Raw genomic sequence first — 20,883 nt, 5'->3', positions numbered from 1 at the left:
TAAACTATAAATTTCCTATTTCATCCCCATCTTCCCAAAGTAGGAAAATTGATTGTTAATCTGTGCCTCAGCTAACCCCTGGAAGGTTTTACATCCGGCTCAGCCCGAGATTAGAGGAACTGCACTCCCTCACATCCAGCTCATCCAACTGTGTTTTTGGCATGTGGGATGTGCGAAACACCTGATTGCAAGTTTCCGAATAACATAATTACCTCTGCCACCAAAAGTGGACAGAGGTTGTGTTTTCACCCATCTGTCTGTTACTTGCGAAAAAATTTGTTGCTTTCACCATTTTTTAAGTATATTGGTTCGTCACGTGTGTTACTTGTGAAATTGAAGATTCGCAAGTGCAGTGGTTGGTCTAGTGTGTGATTCTGTGTTTGTCGGTATGTCAGTCGCCCACAGGTCACAATTTTAACCGATCCTCCCGAAACCTCATCAAATGGTCGAGTTGGTCAAAAAGAAGAAGCCTCTCTTGATTTAGAGTTCAAAATGTCAACATAGGCCAAAGGTCAACAACTTTGTCAAATTTCTAAAATCAATTTCCATATGATTGACTTGAAATTTAAAGAGGATTTGCATATCAGGTCAGTGAATTCAACCACCAATTATTTTAGGTCAACATTGGCCATAAGGTCAGCATAGGCCAAAAGTCAACAACTTAGGTAGAATTTATAAATTCCTCAATTTTCATCCAATTGGCTTGAAATTGGAACAGGATTTGCATATTTGGTCTTTGAATTCAACCACAAAATATTTTTAAGATCAAATTTATTTGGGGGATTTTCAAATATCGTGCTCTGCATGCTGTCTTTCATGTTTATTACTTGGCAAAAATATATATATTTTTTTGCAAGTATGTTGCTCACTCCGGTTTGTGTGTTTGTGTGTTTGTCTGTCCGCTCACTTATACTTGCCTACAGGACACAATTTTAAGCCGATCTTCACGAAACTTCACCAAATGGTAGAGTTCATGGTCCGACAAATCCTATATATTTTTGGTGTCAAAAGGTCAACATAGGCCAAAGGTCAACCACTTTTTTCAAATTTCTAAAATCCTCAATTTTCATCCGATTGACTTGAAATTTGAATAGGATATACATATCGGCAAATTGAATTCAACCACCAACTATTTTAGAGATCAGCATAGGCCAAAGGTCAACAACAATTTCAAATTTCTAAAATCCTCAATTTTCATCCGATTCACTTGAAATTTGGATGGGATTTACATATCAGCAAACTGAATTCAACCACCAACTATTTTTGAGATCAGCATAGGCCAAAGGTCAACAACAATTTCAAATTTCTAAAATCCTCAATTTTCATCCGATTCACTTGAAATTTGGATGGGATTTACATATCAGCAAACTGAATTCAACCACCAACTATTTTTAAGATCACCATCGGTCGAAGGTCAACAACAATTTCAAATTTCTGAAATCCTCAATTTTCATCCGATTCACTTGAAATTTGAATGGGATTTACATATCAGTTAATTGAATTCAACCAACAACTATTTTTGAGATCAGCATAGGCCAAAAGGTCAAAATAGGCCAAAGGTCAACCACTTTTTTCAAATTTCTAAAAGCCTCAATTTTCATCCGATTCACTTGAAATTTGAATTGGATATTCATGTCAGCTAACTGAATTCAACCACCAATTATTTGTGAGGTCAAAAGGATGCTCTGAGTGCTATTCTGCTTTGTTTTATTTTGCCAAGTGTCACTATGGGTGATTTTTCATTTGTTTGTTTGTCTGTAAACAGGATATCTCAAAAGTTGTGGACGGATTCGTATGAAATTTTGTGGAGAGATTGGGCATGTGACAACAAGGACAAAATGATTAGATTTTGGTGAAGATTCAAATCCTTTATCTGCTTTACCTCAAGAAGACTGACCAAATCTGCATTGTTGTGGGCCCCATCCTATTTTTAACCTTCATCAACGGTCTCTCTGGCTCCATGGAAATCCCATTTATCTATTTGCTGGCATCTCCATCCTCTGCCGTGACATCCCTCATCCTTGAAATGGGCAAGCAGCAAGCTCTTCTCTCTCTTCAGACCTTGATAAAATCACAAGCTCGTCAAACACTTGAGATACGTTTTTCAATCCGAACAAATCTCACTCTCTCTCGGAAAGGGCTGTATGGCAAACACTCCCATCTACTTGCCTAACTATCTTCTTGAGGAAGTTCAGTCATTAAAACTCTTGGGTCTCATTCTCAGCCATTATCTCTCTTGGGCAAGCCATATTTCAATGTTGGCCTCCAATGCCAGACACTGACTGGGCAACCTCCATCGTACAAAATCCTTCATTGGTACATCTAAGCTCCGATCAAACTACAAAGCTTTCATCCACAGCTTGATGGAGCACTGCTCTTCCCTCTGGGCTAGCGCCCATGCCTTATACCTTGCTTAGCTTGACTCGGTGAAAACCAAGGCCTTTAAGATAATTGTCCCCCGTCGCACCGCGGAGCGAAAGGGGGACTATGGTTTTCCGCTCCGTCTGTGTGTCCGTCCGTCCGTGCGGGCATGCGTAAGTGAAGGACCGCATTCGAATTTGGTGTGTGGGTGCAACCCACGTCAAAATCCAAGATGGCCGCCACCATGTATGTCTGATGCCATGTATGTCTGAACCTTGAGCTGAATATCTTGAAAAATAAGCGACGTACCAACTTCTAATCTGGTGTGTGGGTGTATTTAGGCACAAGGAAGAAGGCTGTTGAAAATTGGGTCGCCACGTCAAAATCCAAGATGGCCGCCGCCATGTATGTCTGAACCTTGTGAGATGAATATCTTGAAAAATAAGCGAAGTGCCAACTTCTAATTTGGTGTGTGGGTGTATCTCGGCATGAGGAAGAACGCTGTTGAAAATTTGGTCGCCACGTCAAAATCCAAGATGACCGCCACCATATATATGTCTGAACCTTGTGAGTGAAATATCTTGAAAAATAAGCGAAGTACCAACTTCTAATCTGGTGTGTGGGTGTATCTAGGCATAAGGAAGAACGCTATTGAAAATTGGGTCGCCACGTCAAAATCCAAGATGGCCGCCTTGCGTCTTCCACTTTGTCAACTCGCATCACTTCACCGACGGGGGACATAGGCGTAACGCTTGTTGACATTTGAATCTCCTGCGATGAAGCTGAGTCTATCACTTTCACATTGCAGACAGGTTGGTGGGCTTTGTCTTCTGCACCCTCCTTTCTCGTCTTGCTCCCTTCGCTCTTTCCATGCTTTGTTGTCCTCCTCCCCCCACTCTCCCAGGTTGCACACGGTCCATCAACCCCATTCAGTTGAAGCTCTCCAAAATCCAAGCTCTTCTCCACCCATTCATTCGACTTTTTCCCCACCCATGGAAGCAACTTCCACATCCTCTTCAATCTCATCCTTCCCTCCAGGTCTTCAACGCAGCTGTTGACCACCATCTCAGATCATCCCCCATCCTAAACCATTATCTTTTCTAGCCCTGTTAACTTAATTGTGATATATTGATTAATTTAATTTTGATTATTGAGCTATGCTTTGTGTGTTAAATGTATTCATATATTATGCGTCTACTCACCCGACATGTCAAAAAGCACTTTCCATTCACACCCTTTTCATGTTTTATCCCTCTGTAATCCATCTTCAATGTCTTTTAAAATTATCCGGCAGGCCATCTTAAAATTATCCAATGTTATCAGGAAGTATAAAGCCCATGGCACTGTAGCCAAACTTCCTTTTGTGACCACAAGAGAAAACTTGATCGAAGACTTGCAGTGAAGGATTGTTCGAATTGTGGAGAAAGCACCTCTATCAACTGCAAAACAGATTTGAGTTGAACTTCAGACACAAGGTATGACAGTTTCAACTCGCAGTTTCCGTCACCAACACAATGACAGGGTGTTTATATGGTATGAGACACAGGAGGACCCCACTGCTGCAGAGAGAGACATAAGAAAGCCCAACTGGAATTTGCCAAAACACACCTGAACAAGCCAAAATCCTTCTGGGAGAATGTCCTGTGGACAGATGAGACCAAATTAGAGCTTTTTGGTAAAGCACATCATCTCTATGTTTACAGAAAACAAAATGAATCCTTCAAAGAAAAGAACACAACTGCCTGAAACACAATTCTGAATGCCTCAACTCTGTGTTTGCCTCAAAATCTTGTGTCCCAAACCCATCCCTCTCTGTACCCAGTCGAACCCAGCTGCTCCTGGACTCTGTGTCCTTTCCTCCTGACAAGGTGGAAAAGTTTCTGTCAATCCTCGACTGATTCTGCAACTGGACCAGACGGAATCGGCCCACGGGTCCTAAAATCCTGCTCTGCCGCTCTTTCACTCCCTCTCTCTGTTCTCTTCACCCTCTTTTGCTCAAGGTCATCTGCCATCAGCTTGGAAATCAGCCAACATCACCGCTTTACACAAAAAGGTACAAAAACAGATCCTTGCAACTACAGACCCATCAGTCTTCTCCCAATTATCAGCAAAGTCATGGAATCCATAATTGCTTCGGATATCAAATCTTTCCTCTTCTCCAATGGCTTGATCTCTGATCATCAATTTGATTTCAGACCAGGTCACTCTACTCTGGACATGCTGCTTCTGCTGTCTCAACAATGGATGGATGTCCTCAATGCCAAACAGGAAATTAGAGCTGTCTCCCTTGACATATCACGTGCCTTTGATATGGTCTGGCACCCCGCTCTGCTCACCAAACTCTCCTCCTTTGGTATCCATGGAAATCTCCACGCATGCGTGGCGGACTTCCTCTCTAGTCGTAGTCAACGTGTGGCCCTGAATGGGTTTCTCTCATCTCCTCTTCCTGTTCAGGCTGGAGTTCCCCAAGGCAGTGTTCTGGGCCCTGTGCTTTTTCTGGTCTTCATCAATGATCTCTCTGACTCTCTTGAAAATCCTCTATCTCTTTGCTGATGATTCCACTCTCTGCCGCTCCATTCCTCATCTCTCAGATCGGCAGTCTGCAGCCTCCTCACTCCCTGCGGACCTGGACAAAATCACAGACTGGTCAAACAAGTGGAATATGTCTTTCAATCCTGACAAATCTCACACTCTTACTATGTCTCTCCGAAAAGACCAGCTGGCCAACCCTCCCATCTATTTTCTGAACAATCCTCTCCAAGAAGTTCTGTCACTCAAGCTTTTGGGTCTCACTATCTGCCATGATCTTTCCTGGGAAAACCACATTTCAAATCTGGCCTCCAAAGCCAGTCGCCGACTGGGCACCTCTGTCGTGCGAAGTCCTTACTTGGCACACCTGAGCTCCTCACCACATACAAAGCTTTCATTCCCAGCTCAATGGAATACTGTTCTCCCCTCTGGGCCGGTGCTCCTGCCTCACACCTAGCTCGTCTTCACGCTGTTGGCTTCACCACAGTGTCAGTAAGCTGGGTCTCCGTCGAAGGTCATGGGCCTTGCAGCAGGACAATGACCCCTAATACACTTCAAAAAGCACCCAGGAATGGTTCAAGACAAAATGATGGACTTCTGAAGTGGCCAGCAATGAGTCCAGATCTAAATCCCATTGAACACCTGTGGGGAGATCTGAAAACAGCAGTTTGGAGAAGGCACCTTTCAAACCTGGGAGAACTGGAGCAGTTTGCACAAGAAGAGTGGCCAAACTGCCAGTAGATAGGTGTAGGAAGCTCGTTCATGGCTACAGGAAGCACTTGACTGCAGTTATTTTGTCCAAAGTCTGTGCTACCAAATATTAAGTCTCAGGTGTGAATAGTTTTGTCAATGCCATTTCTTTTTATTTTTTGATTTAAAAGGATATATTAAGTTCTGAATCAAAAACAAAGGTTCTGTAATATGAACAGTGAAATAAGGAATTGTGGAGACCAAATACTTTTGTGAATTTCAACTTATTTTGAGGAAATATTGTTTAACGGATACCTCTATAATTATTGGTGAGATGGTGAGCTCCGATCCTCAAATATAGTATCAGATGTGAACTAAAACGACACTCTTTGACGTCATGACATTGACCGATATGCCTCTGCCCACATCTTTAGATCCTTATACATACTTACACCATGTTTGATTTAAATCCCTTCATCTGTTCTCAAGTATCACATTTTTACCTGACATGACCTCTGACCTTTGACCTCTTGATGCCAAAATCTAATCGGTTCATTTCTGCATCACAATATGTACTTATACCAAGTTTGATCAAAATACCATCACTGGTTCACAAGTTAGCTCGGTAACAGAATTTTTTTTTACCTAACGTGGCCTCGACCTTTGACCTCTTGACCCAATCATCTAATCAGTTCATCTTTGCATCGCTCTACATAATTGTACCAAAATTGACGTGGATCCCCTTCAGCTGTTTTTAGGTTATCACGGTAACGAAACCTATCATGGGTGGACATAGACAGCCGGACGGACGGACACCTCGAAAACAAAATGCCTTTTGATGCGTATCCAGTTCCAATATAGTTGTCTGGAGAGTGCGTTGCGATTGTCTGATAACGAAAAAGATTTCGTTCGTCAACATTTCATGAAGTCCTGATGCTCTCTGGTGATCGGGACAATTGGTGTGTTTTTGGGGGTTTTTTCCAACCAAGGCCCTTGTAAGTTCCTGTTGGCTGTACTTTGAAAATTACAAGTTGTACAAATTAATTAGATTAAAGCCGGATGAGCCACGCATCCATGAAGTCAGAAGGTGATAAAACGACTTTTGGACTCATTACTCCAAAACTCTCTTTCTTTTTTTGAGTAACGATTCCAAAATATAGGTATAAAAATGTGAGTAATGGCTCCACTGCGTAGGCCGAAGGGCATCCGTCTTCTCTGTGTTTTTCACATGGTCAATTACATGTGGGCTGCTCTGGAGTTGGAACACCAAACAATTTACATATTCTGGCGCTTGATGGAAAAATACGTTTAATATTGTCTACCTACTTATTATAAAGTAGTCTTACTATTACGATTAATAACTCTTACTATTTAAGAGGGAGGGGGAAGGGTTGAGGTGGGAAGGGCAAGGATGGAAGTGGGAGGGGAAGGGTGGAGGAGGAAGGGGAAGGGAGGGTGAGGAGGGAGGGGTAAGGATGGAGGTGGATGTATGGGTGGAGGAGGGAGGGGAAGAGGGAAGGGAAGGGTGGAGGAGGGAGGGGAAGGGGTGTCAGGAGGCACCCGGCGTTGCTACCGGTACCTTTACACACAGACAGACACCAAGCTATCGCCGGCATCATGAACAAATTCCACATTCCTGCTCTAACTGCTGCTGCTGCCTGCTTGCTCGATCAGAACCAACCCTCTGAACAGAGCACGATACATCGGATCGGATCTGATAGATGTATGTATATATATATATATATGCACACACACACACAGAGAGGGGTGACGTCACCACAAAAATTCAGTGTTAATCCGAAAAGGAGTCATTGTGGCAAAGATCAAAGAGGTGATTACAGAACACCAAAAATGTTGCCGAACTAAAAAAACAACAACACTACATGTTCCTCGAAATGTAATCCGAAAAGAAAGCAAGAAGGTAACGGTAATGCTCTTGCAGAGAAAGGTAACATAACGGATGTGGATGGTGTTAACAGGACGTTGATCGAGGTATATGTTAATAATCACCCACTTGGAAAGCAAAGAGTTTCATGTTTCAGACATGAATCCTTCGTCGGAGCGAAAGGTCTCCATTGCTTTCCCTCTGACGTGGTTTTCAGCCAAAAAGGTGAACTTCCCACGGCGGTTAGCACACCTGTATCAATATCAACGGACCAGGGGAGGGTCACCTCGTCCACCTTTTCATTCCCACTTGTGTATCGAGCTTAAACGACCAATTCGCACAGGTGCTCACGTCTGAACATGTGTCCGAATCGTTGCGTCGATTCCCCACGTGCCCACAGAACGGCGCCAGACACGTAGAAAGACGGGTCGACGTGAACCACGGGACACGTGCACGATCTTCGGCCACCAGTCGGACATCCTTGTTATTGCAAACCACGTGCCATGAGTGTGCTCGTCGTTCCGAAAGGGCATTGAGGAAATGAAGGGACGAAGTAGCTGTTGTAGTACCAACTACCGAGGGAGTAGCTGGGTTCGGTCATACAAGGTTTGGGGTCGTATCGATCAAATTCACCGAGTGGCGCAAAAGGTAAAGTCGACATTTTCAGGGGAAACCCAATCAGCTGTTTGTGTTTGAACGCACGTGGCCGCTTGGCGAGAAGAGAAGTTCGGGAAACGTCACTGGTGACGCGAACAGCCCTGCGGACCAGAGCAGAGGCGGGTCTACGAGTCTCGGGTCCAGGCGTGCGCAAACTCATTGCTGGAGAATGAGCGGAGGTGCGCGGCCGGGAAGAGCACGGCTCCGAGTCAGGTGCTCGGCTCTCTCCCTCCATGTTCGGCTCGCCGATTCACCTGAGCTCTGAGTAGTGCACCTGGTAAGTCTCGCCTCCTGGGTGACCGTGTCCCGGTACTTCTGGTCCGAACGGATCTTCGATGTCCCCCAACCCGGTGAAACCCCGACTCGGCTGTAACTGCCCCTCGATGTGCTTCTTCCCGTACAGAGTCTGCGCATTGTGCTCCTGGTGCCCAGACGCGACTTCTTTCGATGTTGACACTCCATCGTAAGATCCGCTTGAGATCTGGGTGCACTCTTTCGCGTGTCCAAATAAGTGATGGCACAGACCGCCGATGGCACTCCGAATAAGTCATGCCGTGTGTCCGAATAAGTCATGCCGCGTGTCCGAATAAGTCATGCCGCATGTCCGAATAAGTTATGCCAAGTGTCTGAATAAGTCATGCCGAGTCTCACTCTCGCTGTTACTTGCGAAAACTCTTCCTGAACCTGGTCAGTCCGAATGTCATGCCACGTGTCCGAATAAGTCATGCCGCGTGTCCGAATAAGTCATGCTGTGTGTCCGAATAAGTCATGCCGTGTGTCCGAATAAGTCATGCCACGTGTCCGAATAAGTCATGCTGCGTGTCCGAATAAGTCATGCCGCGTGTCCGATTGTCATGCCGCGTGTCTAAATAAGTCATGCCGCGTGGCCGAATAAGTCATGCCGCATGTCCGAATAAGTGATGGCACAGGCCGCCGATGGCACGCACTCCGAATAAGTCATGCCGCGTGTCCGAATAAGTCATGCGGCATGTCTGAATAAGACATGCCGCGTGTCCGAATAAGTGATGGCACAGGCCGCCAATGGCACTCCGAATAAGTCATGCCGCGTGTCCGAATGAGTGAGGCCACAGGCCGCCGATGGCACTCCAAATAAGTCATGCCGCATGTCCGAATAAGTCATGCCACGTGTCCGAATAAGTGATGGCACAGGCCACCGATGGCACTCCGAATAAGTCATGCCGCATGTCCGAATAAGTCATGCCGTGTGTCCGAATAAGTGATGGCACTCTGAATAAGCCATGCCGCGTGTCCGAATGTCATGCAGTCATGTCCGAATAAGTTATGCAGTCATGTCCGAATAAGTGATGCCGCGTGTCCGGATAAGTGATGCCGCGTGTCCGGATAAGTGATGCGCGTGTCCAGATAAGTGATGCCGCGTGGCCGGATAAGTGATGCCATGTGTCCGGATAAGTGATGCCGCTTGTCCGGATGTGATGCCGCGTGTCCGGATAAGCGATGCCGTGTGTCCGTATAAGTGATGCCGCATGTCCGGATAAGTGATGCCGCGTGTCCGGATAAGTGATTCCACGTGTCCGGATATGTGATGCCACGTGTCAGAATAAGTCATGTGCGTGTCCGAATAAGTGATGCTGCATGTCCGAATAAGTGATGCCGCGTGTCCGAATAGGTCACGCCTTGTGTCCGAATAAGTCATGCCGCGTGTCCGAATAAGTCATGCCGCGTGTCCGAATAAGTCAAGCTGCCGGTCCGAATAAGTCACTCCACGTGTCCAAATAAGTCACGCCGCATGTCCGAATAAGTCATGTAGTCAAAGTCATATCACCATTCTATCAGTTTTTCGTATAGAATATCTATATCACGAGTTACTCCAAGTTTCTTGAAATCGGACAAACATTAAAAAAGGCTATTTCCTTTTTTAATTTGTGCGTTTGTGTGCAATGGCATAACAAAGTCTGCATGAAACGAAATTGAAGCAATTTCACTCTTCTTCCGACATAGACAATATCATGGATAAATGGTTTGGATTGGTGTACGAGGAAAGCACAAGCTGGAATAGTGTACGATGAGTGCTTCGTCGGACGAGAGACCCGACGGGCGCCTGGTCCGGGAATGCACCGAATAAGGTGCATGCCCAGACTAGTCGCCCCACGGGTGTGCTCCTGGATCAGAGACCTGATTGGTGCTTTGTCAGACAAGATACCTGAATGATGCTTTGTCGGATGAGGCACCAGTCAGGTGCTTTGTCGAGTGCATGAGGCACATAGCGGGTGCTTTGCCAGATGAGGCACCCAGCAGGTGCATTACCGCACAAATTACAACAAAGGTAGATTGACTGGTGTGTGGGCCACATGTACACAGGACACGGTGGAAGGTGATTGTAACAAGTTTTCTATTTTCATGTTTTGAGGAAACTTGAAAACTGAACTTGTGTTTGTGTAAAAACTCCACAGCGGAAGCAAAACCAGAATTCAGTCATTTCTCCGAGTTGTGCAGATGATTCGAGATCAGAAGGAAAATATGGATTACGTTACATTGATGTTTATTCCTTGGATATTATGTACAAATTACAATGACAGATGCAGATGGGACAGGTGAATGCTGTGTGGTTCTAACTGAGACAATCACCATGTCTATATGACCGCATCTTCCTTCGTTATAACAGCAGGTGCAATGTGGGGATGGTAACGTGCGAATTCGGAGGATGTGACGGTGACTCAAGTTCGGAGGATGTATTTTACTCGAGGGTGGCACGTGTTTGATGCACCTGAATGTGCAACATGTTCGGCTCACCTGACTTTTTTACACCTGACGGTGGCGCGGGTTAGGCGCACCTGACGGTGGCGCGGGTTAGGCGCACCTGACGGTGGCATAGGTTAGGCGCATCTGACGGTGGAGTGGGTTAGGCGCACTTGACGGTGGCATAGGTTAGGCGCACCTGATGGTGGAGTGGGTTAGGCGCACCTGACAGTGGAGCGGGTTAGGTGCACCTGACTGGCGCGGTTTAGGTGCACCTGACTGTGGCACGGGTTAGGCGCACCTGACGCTGGAGTGGGTTACCTGACTGTGGCATATGTTCAGCTCACCTGACTGGTGGACCTGTAAAGACTCGATTTTTATAGGTTGTCATGATTGCTGAATGTTGCGTCTCTGAGTACGTTCCATGCGCCACACACAGTGGAGTGGATTCGGCGCACCTGACTGTGGTGCGGGTTTAGGTACACCTGACTGTGGAGCGGGTTTAGGTGCACCTGACTGTGGCGCGGTTTTGGCGCACCTGACTGTGGCATATGTTCGGCTCACCTGACTTTGGTGGACCTGTAAAGCCTCGATTTTTATAGGTTGTCATGATTCCTGAATGATGCGCCTCCGAGTACGTTCCATGCGCCACACACAGTGGAGTGGGGTAGGTGCACCTGACTGTGGCGCGGTTTAGGCGCACTTGACTGTGGCGCGGGTTAGGCGCACCTGACTGTGGCGCGGTTTAGGTGCACCTGACGGTGGCGCGGGTTAGGCGCACTTGACTGTGGCATATGTTCAGCTCACCTGACTTTTGTGGACCTGTAAATCCTTGATGTTTATAGGTTGTCATGATTGCTGAATGTTGCGCCTCTGAGTACGTTGCATGTGCCACACATGGTGGAGTGGATTAGGCGCACCTGACTGTGGCGCGGTTTTGGCGCACCTGACTGTGGCGCGGTTTAGGTGCACCTGACGGTGGCGCGGGTTAGGCGCACTTGACTGAGGCATATGCTCAGCTCCCCTGACTTTGGTGGACCTGTAAAGCCTCGATGTTTATCGGTTGTCATGATTGCTGAATGGTGCGTCTCTGAGTACGTTCCATGCACCACACACAGTGGAGTGGGTTAGGCGCACCTGACTGTGGCACGGTTTAGGTGCACCTGACTGTGGCACGGGTTAGGCGCACCTGACTGTGGCACGGGTTAGGCGCACCTGACGCTGGAGTGGGTTAGGTGCACCTGACTGTGGCACGGGTTAGACGCACCTGACACTGGAGTGGGTTAGGCGCACTTGACTGTGGCACGGTTTAGGTGCACTTGACTGTGGCGCGGGTTAGGCGCACCTGACTGTGGCACGGGTTAGGCGCACCTGACTGTGGTATATGTTCAGCTCACCTGACTTTGGTGGACCTGTAAAGCCTCGATTTTTATAGGTTGTCATGATTGCTGAATGTTGCGTCTCTGAGTACGTTCCATATGCCACACACAGTGGAGACCATTGTTGCCCAAGCCATGTGGGAGTCTGGTGTCCTGTCCACCTGAAAGGCAGACACACGGGCGGGAGTGGTGTCGCTCGTGCTGTATAAATAGCGCTTTACTTATTTACTTGTTTATTTTCCCTTCTACCTGCATGACAGGTGCCCACCATGGTTCTCGTCCTCAACACCAGCCGTGACCCACTCGAGGTGCTGAGCGCGAGTACCTCCACCCCAGCACCAAACAGCAGCAGTGGCGGACGGTGCGCAGAGCCGGTGCTGATGTACGGCGCTGGGGCGAAACTCTTGATTGGGCTCGTCCTCACGACCATAACGGTGCTCACCATTGCGGGTAACCTGTTGGTCATCCTCTCGGTCTGTGTGGTCAAGAAACTGCGACAACCGTCGAACTACCTGCTGGTGTCGCTGGCAGCCGCGGACCTGTCCGTGGCCCTGGCGGTGATGCCCTTCATGTTGGTCACAGACCTCATGGGAGGTGAATGGATGTTCGGCCAAGCCTTCTGCAACGTCTTCATCGCCATGGACGTCACCTGCTGCACCGCCTCCATCCTGTCCCTCTGCGTCATCAGCGTGGACAGGTACGCCCCATGTGTGTCCGACGTGTATTTTTTGGTCGATTGTCGTGATTGGTCGCTGAACAAAAATTCAAATCTGCACGTTCTACTCGGCATGATATCATATGTTGTAAGGCCAATGTTCGAAGTTTGGCCTATGTTGACCTCAAATATAACACTGGACAACAACGCTTTTTAAAGGTTTTAGGTTAAATCCAAGATGGCTGCCAAACCACGTGACCTATGGCATCATCATTTTCAAACCATATGCAACAGTGCTGTTAGATGATATTTGTAAAATTTCGCATCGAAAGGGTGAGCAGTTTCAGAGATATAATTATTTAATATTTTTCTTCAATCCAAAATGGCTGCCAAACCATGTGACCGATGATGTCATAAATTTAATATTTCAATACAAATGGGTCATAGATCATGTGCATGCAATTTCAGATTTTTATGCCTCTTCCCCCGAAGGTGGCATGTTTTCGGATTGCCCATCTGTCCGTACGGGCTAAACCTCGTTTTTCTCAGCAACCACGTGTCCGATTTGAGACGAAACTTTCAGGGTAGGAATGACACCCATGCAGAATGTTTTTATGATATTTGTGACGTCATAGGTCACGTAGTATGGCAGCCATCTTGGATTACAAGGAAATAATTCAAAAATTATTTATTGAAAAGCGCTGAATGGAAAAATTTGAAACTTGGCACATTGTCAAGTACTCCCAATGGGGAACAAAAGCATGATAATGATGACATCATAGGTGAAGTGGTATACCAGCCAAAAAAAATTTGGTCAAATTCCTTTTCCTAAAAATCTGAAAATGCATGCACATGATCTATCACCCATTTGTATTGAAATACTAAATGTATAACATCATAGGTCACATGGTTTGGCAGCCATTTTGGATTGAAGGAAAATATTAAATAATTATATCTCTGAAACCGCTCACCCTAACGATGCGGAATTTTACAAATATCATCGAACAGCACTTTTGCATGTAGTTTGAAAATGATGATGTCATAGGTCACGTGGTTTGGCAGCCATCTTGGATAGAAAAACGAACCTTATCCGATCAACACGAAACTTCACAAACGTGATCCCCCACCCATACATATGCAGAGTGATGGCATCTACCCGTTGTGGGACTATGCTGAGGCATATCGGCGACACAGTCGCATTGTTCTCGTGTTATTCAAGTTGAATGCATTCATCTGATATAGAAACTGCAGAAGAAAAGAAAACAAAGTGAGAACTGTATTGCGCGAATAAATATTAGAGCAGATCGTCCATCATGTTCACTCAAACATTTCTTCTTCCCTTGGTTGAGAATGTATGATTACCTGCAGCCGAGGCCCTGCAACTTGTTTGGCTTCAGAGGCAGCTTCATATGAGTCAAAAATCAAGAAACTGAAGGGAATTAACAGGACACTAAGAAAGGTTATTTGAGAGACAAATAGCGGTAACAAGGTTTCCGTGCCTCCATTTGAAAACAAGCGAAGTTGTTCCGCAACAAGAGCCAGGGTCATGTCTGAGCATTGGTATTTGTAGTTTTCGTACCTAATAAGTAGATGGTTCTTTGGTTTTGTACTGTACGTGGGGAATGTGGATTTGTGGATGGGGATCCAGGAAAGGTTTGTTCTGTTAGGATGGATCCTTTCCTGTATCCACGCTCTTCACACCTCCACACACCTCCTCTTCACATAAGGTGTGAGTACAGGTAGTTTTAACTCTTAAATGCCAGGCACAGAAGTTGCCAGGTAATGAAAGTTTAAATACTGTGTCCACAAAGTCCTTGTGCAACTTTAGACTTTTTTTTATTTATAACTTTTGATGTGCACATGATATAAACAAACTTTAAATGCTTCATGAAAGCATAATTCATAAGTTTTCTTAAAAAACATACATTTCACTTTTTTGGGGGGGCTTCAACATTTTAAAAAAAAAAATTTTTTTTTTTTTCTTGGGGCTTCAACATATCCGCCATATTTCGTATTTGGTTCACATGGTTCAGTCTGATTTTTCCAACTTGTTGAAAACATATTCCAGTTGCTGCTGAGTCCTCGTTTGTGATCGGAGTCATAAGTTCATCCAAATAATGTTGTTTCGATGAGTGAGCTAGAGTTTTGCACAACCCCTTAAAATGGAGTCCAATGGGGACGAGTCAGGTGAATATAAATAAAAAAATAAAAAATTCTGAGTTCAAAATTCCTCTGCTGTGTTTTATTTTTTCCATGTAAACGATCTGAACTTTCAAAGATTAACACGTTCGAGGTCGAAGTTTTGAATTGCTTTAACAACCCACCAGACACCAAAGTAATTGCATCCAGTATGTTGATCACAGTTCATGGAACAATTACATGAACAGTCTGTGGTGTTGTGAACAAAACACCGGCATACAAGATCCTACCTGTACCTACACCGACTGTTCACTTAACATGTGGCCAAATATAAAGGGAGAAAAATCTGTTAATTTTATTAATTTATCTGCACATGATTATTATTATCTGCATTATCTGCATATGCATATATCTGCATTTGCATATGCATATATCTGCATATATCTGCATTATCATTATCTGCATATGCATTATCTGCATTATTATTATTATTATTATTATTATTATAAAAATCTGTTAATTTTATTAATTTATCTGCACATGATTATTATTATCTGCATTATCTGCATATGCATATATCTGCATTTGCATATGCATATATCTGCATATATCTGCATATATCTGCATTATCATTATCTGCATATGCATTATCTGCATTATTATTATTATTATTATTATTATTATAAAAATCTGTTAATTTTATTAATTTATCTGCACATGAATGTTTATCTGGGTTTCAATTAACAATAATTAAGTTTGCTGGTTTCATCATTGCATGGTATGACTCTATGCCAGTGTCCCGAAAGGTCGTAGAGACTGGTGAGAGCACCGACACACAATGGCCTGTACTTTTTAAGGGTGTATAGCATTGGATCTTCAATGGCCACAGGCCAATGCAAGCAGGTGGGACAGCCGACTTACCTTGTGATGCATTGCCCACGCCTATGTAGTACCTAGATTACTGAAGACTACAGGTGGGATGTTCAGGAAGGTGTACAACCAAAAGGCTCGTGTAAGAGTACCGGTTGGAGCATCCCCTCTGAGTCTGGGAGGTCGGAGGGTCAAACCTCTGAGCCGGTTATCGCTCTGTGCGCACATTGCCTGCCGTGTTAAACCATTTTTAAAAAGCTGATTTGTCCTCCAACTCCAACTCGACATAAACGCCACATTTGTTTTGTACCATCGACCCAAGGCGTTACCAGAAAGCTAATACGACCAGAAAGGCAGCAACAATATTCCACTTGAGGAAGAATAAACGAGTGATTATTAAACTGTGTGGACAACTGGTAAAAAAAATCGGAGGCGATAAAAACTATTTATTTTTGTTTGTATTTGTTGTTGCTGTTGTTGTTGTTGTTTTTTTGTTTGTTTTTTTGTGTTATTTATTATTTTAATTTTTTCATGCTACGAAAACAGCGACATTGTTTGTACATGAGTTTTTATACAAACACTGACATGTATAATAAAAATAATAAAAATAATTTTTAACAATAACTAGAACAGCACTCAGTAGAACGCATAGCTCCGCCAGGCTGAACAGTTTATGTTTCGTATCCCACTGATAGGCCGGATCTGGATTCGGACCTGAACCAAAATATAATTGGCTTGTTCTTTTTTTTCTTTTATTTTTGTATACAAGATCGAGGCTCATGTAAGAGCTAACATTGATCACAAAAAGGCAAACTGACACATGAAACATAAAACGTATGATAAAGGGAGCGGGAGAACAAGATGGAGAGCAGGGACATCGGGAGATCTGTGGGAGGGAGAGGGCTTAGGAGGAGGAGGCATGGGAAGAGGGGGGACAGGGGTGGAAGAGGTATAAAACACAAGGACACTGCTAGGACTTCCAGGAACTAAGTTGGTATTTCAAAAAAGTGGATCTGGGGTGAATTAACAGGGGTAAAAAAGATCAAGGTTTTGGATGGGGGAAGATAAGAGATGGTGGTGAACAGCTGTTTTAAAGACCTGGAGGGAGGAGTGGGATTGAAGAGAGTGAGGGAGTTTGTTCCAGAGGCGAGAGAAAAGAGGAATGAAGCAGTGAAGGTGAGCAGAGAGTCTTGATTTTGGCAGTTTAACCATAAGAGGGTTGCAGGCAGATCTTGTGCGACCTGTAGAAATATTTGGGGGACAGAGCCCAGAGAGAGCTGGGGGAGCAAGGCCGGAGAGGAGTCGGTAGAAGACGGAAAGACCACCAACCTGCCTGCGGTGAGTGAGCGAAAGGCCCTCGGAGTTAGCTTCATCGCGGGAGATTCCAATGATTCTGAAAGCTTTGGTTTCAACAGCGTGAAGAAAAGGTGTGAGGTGTGAGGTGTGAGGCAGGAGCACCGGCCCAGAGGGGAGAAACAGTATTCCATTGAGCTGCAAATGAAAACCAACTCTTCCACCAAGTTTTGTCAAAACTCGTCCATAACTTTTTCAGATATCCTTTTTGGCCCTATCTCGCAATGGTGAAGAATCACTTTAAAAACTTTAAAATTCTCGTATCTGGATCCAGATCTTCACCGAAATCTATCGACTTTGTCCTCGTCACACACCCAACCTGTCCACTAGTTTCGTCCGAATCCGTCCATAAGTTTGAGATATCCTGCTCACAGACAAACAGACATGGGTGAAAACATAACCTCGGCTCACCTTCGGTCTGTTGCACGCCATCGCAAATGCCCATGCCAATCATCTTAAGCATGTTTGAAAGAAATTTCCACCAGGAATGACCCATCATGGACATTTTACGTTCAAACAAATTTTCCCCTGTTAAAACTTTGTTCAAAAAAAATAAAATCAGTTTTGTCCCCTGTGACGCTAATAAGTCCCCACCATCTGGGGCGTGAACAGGTGGTCAAATCCAAAAAAGGATTCCATATTGCATGTCTCCCAATGTTTATTGCATGTAGAATGTTCCATAAACAAACGTTTAAAAATGTGCCCGCAATTGCATTTTCTGGTATTTGACATGTAGACCCGCCCCTAGGGGGCGGAGTCAAAATGATACTGCGCTCTCACTTTCTTGCCATGTGGTCCTCATAACTACCAAGTTTGGTGAATTTCTTTACCAACAGTTGAGGACGAGATAGAGTAACGGACGGACGGACAGACCTGGACAGACAATTTGTTTATAGTGTGCAAACTGCTTGCCCACATGGAAACCACAGTATAACATACCAACTATACTAGTGTAACCCGATGCCTGAGAAATCCAGACCACTTGGTAGCTGAAAACCAGACACTGACAACACCAGGAGCAGGTAAAACGGTCCGCCAATCGACTACTCACTGCTCTGCAAATGGAGGCCTCTGGATTTGCCTTATTCTGCCTGGGAATTGTATCTGGATCCTCCACTTGCACTGACATTGACACCATAAGATTCCGAAGATATGTTTATACACCATCTAAAAGTTTCGTCCAATTCCATCCATAACTTTTTGAGATATCCCACGATGTATCGTTTTTGGCCCCGTCTCCAAATGGTGAAGGATCACTTAAAAAATTAAATAATTATCATATCCGAATCCATATTTAAATCTTCACCAAAATCGAATCCAAGCGTCCTTGTCAGACACTCAACCTGTCCACCAAGTTTCATCCAAATCCGTCCACAACTTTTCGAGATATCCCGCTATGTATCGTTTTTGGCCCGAGCCCCCAATGGTGAAGAATCACTTTAAAATTTCAAGTAGCCGGATCCGAATCCGGATCTTCACCAAAATCTAATCATTTCGTCCTCGTCACATACGCGACATCTCTGCCAAATTTCATCCGAAGCTGTCCACAACTTTTCCAGATATCTTGTTCACAAACACACGAACACACAAACATACGAACACACACACACACGGATGGACACGATCGAATGCGTTACTCCCTGGCGGGAGTAATAAACCTGAACATCGCAGAGCCAGAACCAGGATTATTTATTTGGTCTGGGAAGCCCATGCGGGGTTTCTTCTTCTTCAGCCTCTCACAACCCTGGGTGAATATGCGATCTTTTTTTAAAAAGTTGGAATTTTGCCAAATCTGTAACTAAGTCTTTATAAGTTCATCAAATACTGACACCGCGGATGGCATTCGCTGAGCTAAATGTTGATATCTCTTCTGAGGTTAAAAAAAAAAATAATAAGTTTAAACAGTTTTAAAGCATTATACGTATCAACCGATAGATTTTATTAAACGGGGAAACCTAATACACACTTTGGTGGTTTTAAAATGACAGAATATGTCTTTATTATAAATTAAAAAATGAACATTAAAGACGACGCTGCTAAAAAAAATACACCGCTCTAACACATAACCATGAGTTTAAACTATATTTACAACAAATATGAAAACTATTTTCATATCACAATGTTAAATATAGAATATATAGAAGATAATGTTAAAAAAAATGAGCTCTATCTTCCAATGGTAAAAAATCCTTCAAAAAATTCCTGGATCCGGAATAATATCCTGAGCTTCACCAAAAAATAATCAATTCTTCCTTATCCCAAGGGCAATCATCCCACCAACTTTCATCCAAATCCGTTCAGAACTTTTCCAGATATCTTGTTCACAAACACACAAACACACACACACACACACACACACGCGCGCGCGGACACGAGTGAATGCATTACTCCCTGGCGGGAGTAACAACAACATGACTTGCTCATTGGTTGTTCAAACATGAGGTAAAGCACAACCTGTTTGTGGAACCAAAGTCTCGCCATGCTGGAGTCTCACTGAGGTCCTTTGGCTCCATCTTGACCACCGCACGTCGATCCAGATGTTCATATCCAGAAGTCTATGAACTCGCATCACCTTACGGTGTCGTTCATGTCGAGGTTATTGATGTAGTTGTAGATTTTTCAAGCCCAAAATATTCTTCCATCTCTCTTCCATGATCCTCGATTTCGAAGGGAAAAAAAACTACTTTGATATTGTTTTTATAAACAGGTTACCAATTTGATCGTGCTTTGATTTCTGATAATTAAATAATGCGGTTTATATACATACTGTGGAAACATAAATGTACTTTTACAATCATCGTCTTATCAAATAAATCAAAGTCGAAGGGTTTACCGTTGACAAAGAACTCACTAACTGCTCATGGTGGGTCGTCCCCATTCCTAAAGTTGTCCCATCTTTACGCTCATCGTCCTCTCTCTCATAAAAACAAACAGGCATTCCCACGCTGAAGCAGTGGAATATATAACGCTTCCTGCTCTCCTGTCATGATGTCACCGACTTCACAGAAACCCGAAACAGTTTCAAGAGAAAATCATCGGAAACTACAACGCCACTCAGTAGAGCGCATACTCCCGCCGTGGGTCAAGTTGGAATAGTACGATTTCACAAAGGTTTGAGGGAGTAGTTCAGTGACGACACAAGGCAAGACAACACAAGACAGACACTGCACAGATATATATTTAGAATATATAGAAGATAATGTTAAAAAAAACAAGGCAATTTCACTTACATTTTCGGATTCAGCGTTCAATCCTATATAAGTGAGTGTATTTTGAGGCATGTGTGACTTCAACTAAAATTGTAAGCCAGGAAAAACGCTCGTTTCATTCCTCAGGGATACAACATGTAAAACTGGCCGAAAAGTCAAAACAAAACTCGCTCATTTTAGGTCGTACAAGCTCATGCGACCACTCATTCTTCTGGGAAGAATCCCGTGCACATGCTTGTCACACTTATAACTCACCTAAGTCTTTATAAGTTCATCAAATACTGACATCGCGATTGACATTCGCTGAGGTAAAACTAAATGTTGATATCTCTTCTGAGGTAAAAAAAAAAAAAAAAAAAAAAAAAAAAACTTTTAAAGCATTATACGTATCAAACGATACATTTTATGAAACGGGGAAACCTAATACACACTTTGGTG

The 20,883-nt window shown here is 44.2% G+C and overlaps 1 protein-coding gene across 1 annotated transcript in view; it reads left to right on the top strand.

Moving 5' to 3' along the window:
* Positions 1-8,232: 8,232 nt before the first annotated feature.
* HTR7 (5-hydroxytryptamine receptor 7) overlaps positions 8,233-20,883 on the top strand; it is a 216,231-nt gene continuing 203,580 nt past the window's right edge. The window contains exons 1-2 of the mRNA XM_068111162.2: positions 8,233-8,399; positions 12,480-12,916. Of these exons, the coding sequence (XP_067967263.2) occupies positions 12,489-12,916 (428 nt within the window). The 5' untranslated portion in view covers positions 8,233-8,399; positions 12,480-12,488. The remainder of the gene's footprint in view (positions 8,400-12,479; positions 12,917-20,883) is intronic.

Source organism: Myxine glutinosa, chromosome 3, assembly GCF_964187855.1.
Source record: "Myxine glutinosa chromosome 3, kmMyxGlut1.1, whole genome shotgun sequence".
Classification (NCBI taxonomy): Eukaryota; Metazoa; Chordata; class Myxini; order Myxiniformes; family Myxinidae; genus Myxine; species Myxine glutinosa.
Note: the sequence above shows the minus strand (reverse complement) of the source record. Positions and strands in the feature narration are given on the sequence as shown.